Source organism: Lipotes vexillifer, unplaced genomic scaffold (genome assembly GCF_000442215.2).
Source record: "Lipotes vexillifer unplaced genomic scaffold, Lipotes_vexillifer_v1.1 scaffold875, whole genome shotgun sequence".
NCBI classification, from domain to species: domain Eukaryota; kingdom Metazoa; phylum Chordata; class Mammalia; order Artiodactyla; family Lipotidae; genus Lipotes; species Lipotes vexillifer.
Window position 1 is genome coordinate 174,265 of NW_006792177.1, and position 8,942 is coordinate 183,206.

Genomic DNA, 8,942 nt, shown 5'->3' on the forward strand with positions numbered 1-8,942 from the left:
TGTGAGCCAGCCTGGCCTGCCACAGGCCCCCCAGTGCTGCCCCTCACCCTCCGGTACCTGAGCCTCCACGTCGGTCAGCTTGCGGGTCTGGGCGGTGGTCTGGTTCAGGAGGCTGGTGCCCAGCTCCAGCATGGTGGCTGTCTGGTTCTGGACCATGTGCTGCTGGGCCTGCGCCAGCTCCAACCTCAGGTTCATCTGGATGTACCTTTCTAGCTGTGGGGAGACAGACGGTGGGCTGGGGTCATGGGTAGGGCCTGGGGGAAGGCTCCTATCCCTTCCGTATGTCCCCATGGAAGGACATAGAGCAACCAGGGGCATCCTCCACTCAGCAGCCAGAGGGATCCTGTTAAAGCTAAGTCAAATCACATTTCTCCTCTGCTCAAAACCCTCCCAGGGTTCCTGTCTCACTCAGAGGGAAAGCCAAAATCCTCTCTGACCGCAGGTTCTTTCATGACCTGGCCTCCTGCTACCACTCTGATTTCCTCTCCTTGCCTTCTCTCCCTCACTCAGCTCCAGACACACTGGCCTCTGTAACACCCTTCCAACAGAGCAAGCACACAACCACCTCAGGGCCTTTGCACATGCTGTCCCCTCTGTGTGGATCCTCCCCACTCGCACACCATCTACAAGGCTCACTCCCTCATGTCATTTCAGGTCTCTTCTTACCACTTATCACTCCCTGACTTCGTATTACATATTTATCTGTTTATTGCCTTTTAAAATTTACCCTTGGAATGTCAGTGCCATGAAGCAAGGGGCTTGGTCTTGCTTTATCTCCATATCTAGCACAATGCTTAGCTTACAGTGGGTGCTCAGACGAAATGTGTTCAATGAGTCGATGAAAAGGGGAAGCAGCAAGGGTCAGAGCATAGCGCCCAGTGTCATGCCCGTTACCCAGCTTCCTAGGGCTGAGTCAGTAGCAGGAAGTGGGGATGCATCTTTCCCCGTACAAGAGTTTGCAGGTCCATCAACCAAGCTGGACTTTCTATTTTCTGGCCCCCTCCATCTGTGAAATGGAGCTGAACTGGCCAGTCTCCAAGGGCTCTCCCAGCTCAGATGTTTTGGGATCTGACAAGCTAATGTTCATTTCTTTGACAGGGCGGCTCTCTTTCCCAAGAGCAGGAGAAAACTGGTCTGGTGTGAGACCAGGATCAAATTGCAAAGGTGAACAGCATGTTCTCAGGGCTCAGTGCCTGAAGGCAGAGAGCCGGTGCCCCTCCTCCACTCCCTCTCCATTTGGCACACTTGCTGGCTTCTTGCCACAGTCTCTATCCCCCAGCCCTGGCTCCTTCCCTTCTCCTGTCAGTCTTCCAGGAGGCCCAAAAGGGCAGCTCCCAGGGTCCCTGGGAAGACTGGTGCTTCCAAGAGAGAGGCAGTGACCTTGGCTGGGGGTCAGGTTCCAGCTGCTTCTTCCTTAGTCTCTTCCATCTCAAGTGTCTGCTCCCATACCTTCCTCCCTTGAGTGCTTTAGAAGGGGCATGGTCCATTGTAGCGCAACGTTAAATCCTGAAGGGGGCGCAAGTGGTGTTGATTAGAACAGTGGTTCTAAAATTGTAGTCCTTGTGGCAGCATCGCCAGGGAGCTTGTGAGAAATGCAAGTTTCTAGGCCCCACTCCAGACCTACTGAATCAGAAATTCTGCGGAGAGGCCCAGCCAGCTGATGCTCGCTTAAGTGTGAGAACCCGTGGTGCAGAGGTCACAAAGGGGACTTGAGGACCAGGGAGACAAGTACGTCCGAGCTTCTCAAGCTTTTGTCCCTTTGGCCCCCTCTTTCCTCCTCTGCACCATCAACGCCCCCCACCCCTCAGCACACACATGTGCTCCAAGGGCTCCCAGCTAAAAATTAAAGAAAAAAAAAACCTTGACTCCACAGCCCCCTCTATCTGTGTCTCCAGTTTCTCTGCTTCCCCAGACAACAGAACTTGAACAAGTTGTCTCCATTTTCACCTCCATTCCCACGCTCACCTTTTAATTTTTTTATTTTTAATAAATAAATAACTAAATTAATTTTGGGGCTGTGGCATGCGGGATCTTTGTTCCCCAACCAGGGATCGAACCCTTGACGCCTGCAGTGGAAGCATGGAGTCTTAACCACTGGACTGCCAGGAAGTCCCCACCTTTTAAAAAAATTAATAATATTATCATAGTGTAGTTCACGCACACACACAAAGCATAAAGAATAGTATAATAAAATCTGTGTATTTACCACGCTCAAGAAAAAAATACAATCCGTACTGTTGAATCCTGTGCACCCGCCGACTTATCCCCAGCCCCAGGGAGCCCCTTCACTCTTTAACGCACCTTGTTGTAACCCTCCTAGACAAGGGAGGGTCAGGGGACCCTTCTATGCCCTCAGCTTACTCTCCACCTCAGCAGCAGTCAACCCATATGGCCGCTCCCTTTTTCTGGTAGTGTTTCCCAGATGCACCCTCCCTGAGTTTTCCTTCTCCCCTCCTCCGTCCTTTGCCCTCCCCTCCTGTCACCCCCTCTCTGAGTCCTCCTTTTTCAGGCAACCTGTAATTAAAATTTGATACTTCCTTCAATTATGAGCATAGGCCCCAAATCATAGCACTGTTAGTTGATTGTACGACTTCATTACCAATAGAAACCACAAATATTTTCACATCACAGCACCGATGTTACAGTATCTTGAAATATGATATTGATCAACACTTCAGAATGACAGACATTCTCAAACCCACCACTGGATAATGTGACAACTATGGCACAGATTTAATTTTTAATGTTTTGATTATAATCGCAATATCACTGGGTGTTCTTATGCTTTTATTTTATGCATTTAAAAGTAATATTCTGGGGCTTCCCTGGTGGCGCAGTGGTTGAGAGTCCGCCTTCCAATGCAGGGGACGTGGGTTCGTGCCCCGGTCCGGGAAGATCCCACATGCCGCAGAGCGGCTGGGCCCGCGCGTCCAGAGCCTGTGCTCCACGGCGAGAGAGGCCCCAGCGGTGAGAGGCCCGCGTAATGCAAAAAAAAAAGTAATATTCTGAAAAAGGATCCATAAGCTCCACCCAGGACCAGATGGCAAAGTGCCCAAGGCCCCAGATGCATCAGGGTCCTGCCACTCCAGTGGGTCCTAGGATTTTCACATCCCCCTACGTGCTGACTGCGCGGTCTCCATCCCACACGGACTTCTCCCCTGAATGTCCCACCAGCTTGCCATCACCACCTGGGCTCCCAAAAGCATCTCAGGCAGAAGCATCCAACACATAACCCTTGATTCCCCAGCTCCCACAGCACCCCGTCCCTGCCTGCCCACCCCATTTTCCTCCCTCTTTCCCATCACAGTAAATGGCCTCACTCAGTACTTAAGCCCCAAACCCAGACTCCATCCTTGACTCTTTCTGTCACCCACTGCACTCAATCCACTAGCAAGTTCTGGTCACTATGATCCTAATGTGAGTTGCCAATCTGTTCACCTCCCCGCACCCTGGGCCAGGCTGCCAGCATACCCACAGGTCAGCCTCCCCGCCATGCCTCTATCAACACTCTGGGGATTCTAGCATGTGGCCCAGTGTGCATTCATGTGCACAAGGGTAAGCAGAGCTATACTGAGGCTGCTCTCAGACTATCCCACGTGTCACAAGCCTGGTTTAAAATATAGACTCCCAGGCCCTGAGCTTCTGCTCCACATAAACAGCAAGTTTATTCCTGCCATGAGACCTTCTCAAGCCTCTCCCCCAAGAGTCTCATTTGCAGATGGTCAAACTGAGACCCAGAAGACTTGCCAAAGGTCACCAGCTGGTGGGCTGTGTTCCAAGACTCCTCAGGTCTGCAGAGCAGGGTAGCTTGGGATCCTCAAGCTTGAGCGATGGGAGCTTCTTAAGCACTCTTATTAGTCCCCCATTTGTCCTGTGGCTGCCAATGGCTGGGTGGGGTGAAGGCCACCCACAGCTGGGGCCCATCGCCCAACTTGCCACGCATACTCATGGGCCCTAGGATGGGTAATCTGGGCAAGATGGGCACCTTTCAGCCAGCCCGCAGCTCTGGTGACTGATGTCAGCTTGTGTGGTGGGCGCTGGGCCCAGCCTGGGTTCAGGCACCAGCTGGAAGGGTGGAGGTAGGACCGCCATGGAGAAACAGGCCCTGGTGGGATCTGCCACGCCGCCGCCCCCCCACGCAGGACTGGACCTCCCCATTCTCTGCCACCCTCATGCTGGTAAACTCTCAGGGCTGAGATGGGGGGAATGGGGCTCTGAACTCCCACCACCCCTCTGGCCCGCAAAGAGGCCGATCTTTGGCCCTTGAGCTACTCCCTCTCCCCTTGGCCCTGGGTTTGACTTCTGGCTCTGCTACGCTCTAGCTGTGGACCTCTAGCAGGTGAGGGCTACCTTTCTCTGAGCCGCACTTTACCGACCTGTGACACGGGGACAGTAAACCCTGCTCCTTGTCAGAGACGGGGCATTTGAAAAGGGCCTTGAAGGAAAGGAAAGGAGTTTTGACAGGCAGGGGCTGGGGGAGGAAGGAGGCTACCTCGGACACACTAGGGATGAGCATGTAGGCGTGAGCAGCCTCAGTGGCCAAGGGGATCTGCTCAAGCCAGCTTTTCTCCTGCATTATCTAAATGAAAAAGACTTTAACTGGTAAGTGCATAAACAACTGTGCTCCACTCATCCAATGAACTCTACTCAGCAATAAAAAGGAATGAATTACTGATGCATGCGCAACAGTGCATGTGACAACACGGAGGCATCTCCAATTATGCTGCATGAAAAAGCCAGACTCATAAGGCTGCATACTGTAGGATTCTATTTATATGACTTTCTGGGAAAGTCAGAATTAGTTGTTGTCGGGGGCTAGGGCCCAGGGGTAGGGATTCACAGCAAAGGGGCACAGGGGAAATTTTTGGGGTGCTGGCAATATTCTGTATCATGTGATGGTGGTTACATGACTATATACATTTGTCAAAATTCATAGAACTGTACATTAAAAGAGTGAATTTCACTGTATCCACATATTGAGACTATATCTCCATATAAAACAAGCCTAGCAAAACAAGGTTCTATAAAATGTCCCATATAAAAATGTGTTATAATAATAAATGTGTTTCCTCAAGCTAATCCCTCACCCTCTGAGTTTCATTCATGTATTCACTCAGAAATTATTTCTTGAGCATCCCGTTTTGGGATGGGAATTAGGGTGTAGCAAGACAGGCTGAACCTCGGCCCCAGGGGAGGAAGGGCAGAGATTAGAGCCTAAGGAAGGAGAAAGGGCTTCAGCAGGGGTCCCTCAGGCACCGGGCCCCAGGCAGGGAGGGATACAGGAGCAGAGACCTGGCGAGCCTGGAGGACATGCAGGGCCCAATCAGCCCAGCCCCATTTCACATACAGGGAAACTGAGGCCCCAATCAGGAAAGTAACTTGCAGGAGGTTACACACAGGAGCTACTGCCCTGTCTAGCCAGACATATGGACATCTGGAAGCTCAGAGCTTTGACGGTTTTGTGTATGTGTTTCAATTGAAACGCAAATTTTTGTAATGTTAATGTTAATTTAAATTTTTCTAATGGGTAATATAAGCCTTGCCCTGTTTCCCCTACTCACAGGCCACTGAAGGGGCTTCCAGGTTTCCTTTCAGAGAAACTCTAAGCATGTACCAGCAGTAAGTATGCTTATATCCCCCTGCTTTTAGTCTATAAAAATGTCAGCTCACCATGCTGCACCCTGTGTCTTTTTTCTTAATGTAATTTGGAGATTGTTCTAGATTCATCCAGGGAGACTCGCCTTGCTGTTTTAACAGCCTCCCACTGTTTGCTTATAGCTGGGCTGTAGGTTATTTCCAGGCTTTTGCCATCACACCAGGGTTGCTGGGAACATACTGTCCACTTGTCATTAACTCTCTTGCAAGGCTGCTTGGGGATAAATCCCTTAAACCAGAACTGCCGAGTTTAAGGGTGTGTACACTAGTGATGTGGACAAACTGCCCTGGGCAGAGGTTGTATCTGTGGTTCCCACACTGCGTCTGGAGGAGGGGCCCTGAGCCAGGGTGTTACCTACTCCAATCCTCCAACACACACATCCACAAGCCCATATCTCAGGAGCTCCCAGAGCTTCTCCTGGCAGCTCCCTTCTGACTTTCAGGTCTGCCCATAAGTGTCACCTCCTCTGAGAAGCGTTCCCTGGCCACCCCATCAAAGGTACTGCACCCCAGCCCTACTCCACCTGCCATGACTGTGGTTTCTTCACATCATGTCACGCATCTGAAATCACTGCAGTCATTTCTTATTTGTCTCTTCCCCCCACAGGAATATCAGCCCCAGGAGCACAGGGTTGCCCTGTTCACAGAGGGCCACGCCCTCTGTGCCTCTAACAGTGCCAGGCACATAAGAAGTGCTCAGAAACTATTTGTTAAAAAGAACAAATAGGTCCATTTTATGTAAGGAGCACCAGATTTCCACTGAATCATTGTTTGGCTGCTAGAAATAAGTCTGGACGTCCTAACCCAGCCCCAGCTGCCCCTGGAGCCCCGTGAGATGTATGGCCAGAGGGCCAGAGTGCTGGGGAGATCACTGGTCCAAGGGCAGGAAGAAAAGGGGAAGAAATGCCGCACAGAGACTGGAGGGCAGGGGGGCAGGAGCTGAGGGAGGCCCACGGCAAGGGAGGGAGCCAGCTTGTGGTATCTGCAGGGGAAATGTTCCAGAAACCTGACACAGTCTCGGGGCCCATTCGTCTGTTCAACAAACTCATTCAGAAGTGCCAGGACTCTTGCGGGGCACTGGGGAGAGAGCGGTAACCAGGGCAGGCTGGTTCCTGCTTGAGGAGGGGTGCCAGGTGTGGCCCCAAGGGCCTTACTTAGCCCGTTTAGTCCTTGGTCTCATCGCTCCCATTTCACAGATGAGGAAAAGAAGCACAGAGAAGATGAGCCCGTCCCCCAAGTCTCACAGCTTGGGAGTGGCAGAGGCTGGCTTGGGACACAGGCCTTCGGGCTCCTGAGACCACAGCCTTCACCACTCCAGTGGGCTGCTTGTAGCAGCCAGACTCCAAGGCAGCCCCAATGATCACCCTCCCAGTACTCATGCCCCAGTGTAGTCAGACCGGCCAGTGTGACCAACAGGACACTGTAGAGATGTTGGTGGTGAGCCCGTGGCGACATCGTCACATTTTGGCCTCTGCTTTGCCCCCTCTTGAATCTCTTGCTCGGGGGGAAGCTGGCCCCCATGTCCTGAGGACCCTCAAGCAGCCCTGAGGAGGGACCCATCTGAAGAGGAACAGAGGGCTCCCACCACCCGCTAGTACCACCCTCCCGGCCCTGTGCTGGGGCCACCTTAGGGGCTGATCCTCCAGCCTTAGTCAAGCCTGGGATGACCACAGCCCCGGTTGACATCCGAGCGTAACTGCATGGAAAAAAACCCGAGTCGGAACTACCTTGGTAAGGGGCTCCCGATTCCTGACTCTCAGAAACTGTGAGAGATAATAAGTGTGGTTACTCTAACTTGCTGAACGTCTTAGGGTGATGCGTTATGCCACAATAGATGACCGGAACTACTGTACTGCTTTTGCAGAGGTCACAGAAGTTAGACCCTCTTTCTCGCCGGCCCTGCCCCCTTTGCCTGGCCCATCACATCCTGCCCTGCCACCCCCAGGCTTCAGTTTCCTCATTTTCCCAATGGAACTAACTCTGTGGCTGTGAGCCTGACATCCAAGGTTGGCCGCTCCGCCTCTGCCTGGCTCCAGCCCCTCCCATCCCCTCGGGGCCCACACAGGCCCTGACCCCTTGGCTCAAGGCAGAGGGGGTTGTCTTGTTTTTCCTGAGCCGCCAGGCCCAGACTTCCTAGGCTATTTTCCTCCCTGCAGGAGATTCTGTTGCTTTTCTTCTGGGTCAGGGCTCAGAGTAAGCAGAGTGAGTGGGCAGGGAGCCAGGAGTGGAGAGTGTCAGGGACCAGCGGGCTGTTGAGGAGGAATGCGCTTTTCAACTCTCAGCTCAAGCTGCGATTCCCGGCACAGGCCCGGCTTCGCCAACCTTCCAGCTGGAGCGCTGAGTCCAGTGTGGGCCTGGTGCATGGCGCTGAGAGTCAGGCGCTGGTCCAATCACAGCTTTGGTGTTTGCTTTCTGAGCCAGTGATGGAGCTTCTCTGAGCCTCAGTGGCCTCATCAGAAAATGGGGCTCACTGATTCCTCCTTGCGGAGGGGCTGGCGTGGGTACCTCTGCCGCCTGGATGTGCATGCCTCTCATGAGCTGGGAAGGAGCTGCCAGGGCTCTGGCCTCAGGTTCAGCTATCTCTTTGTGGTATCTAAACCTTGATCTTGGAAGGATTGTCTACAATGACGCCCAGTGGATGAGGCTTCCTTATTCTCCCAAGTGTAGGAATTGGGAGTTTGATCAAGAGGAAGTAAAGAAGTACATTTCTTGCAGTCACTCACCTCCCTGCCACCTGTGCATCAGCCCTTACACAGAGTGGGGTGGTGTGTCCATTTTGCTTGGCAAGTGTCTTCTTAGTACTTGTTATGTGCTGGACACTGTTCTAACTTCTATGTATATTAAATCCCACCCTCTGTGGTAGGAGATATTATCAACCCATTTTACAGATGAGGCACATGGAAGTTAAGCAACTTGTCCAAGGACAGACAGCTCATCAAGGGCAAATCCAGGCTGTCTGGGAGTAACTCTCCCAGGCTTCACTTCAAAGCTGGCTTGACTGAAGTGGTCATGTGACAGTAACCCCATCTCCCCTCCCAGCCCCAGCTCCACCTGGGGGAATGGGGTCAAGTGTGTTCTAGATGGAAGGAGGCCTTGCTGGGGTATCTCCCCATGCAGCAACAGGGTTTCCTGCCTGCGCAACTCTGGTGTATAACTCTGATCCCCAGCAGCCTGGAGGAAAGGAGAGATTGCTCCACCCTTGACAAATGAGTAAACTGAGGCCCAGAGAGGCCAAGCATTACCCACAGCTGGTAAGTGAGGATTTGAATCCAATGGCTAAGCTCTTT

General features: G+C 52.5%; 1 protein-coding gene across 1 annotated transcript in view; it reads right to left on the reverse strand.

Moving 5' to 3' along the window:
* The window catches only part of ANGPT4 (angiopoietin 4), a 40,953-nt gene that overhangs the window by 20,117 nt on the left and 11,894 nt on the right, over positions 1-8,942 (reverse strand). The window contains exon 2 of the mRNA XM_007465365.1: positions 58-213. Coding sequence (XP_007465427.1) covers positions 58-213 — 156 coding nt within the window. The remainder of the gene's footprint in view (positions 1-57; positions 214-8,942) is intronic.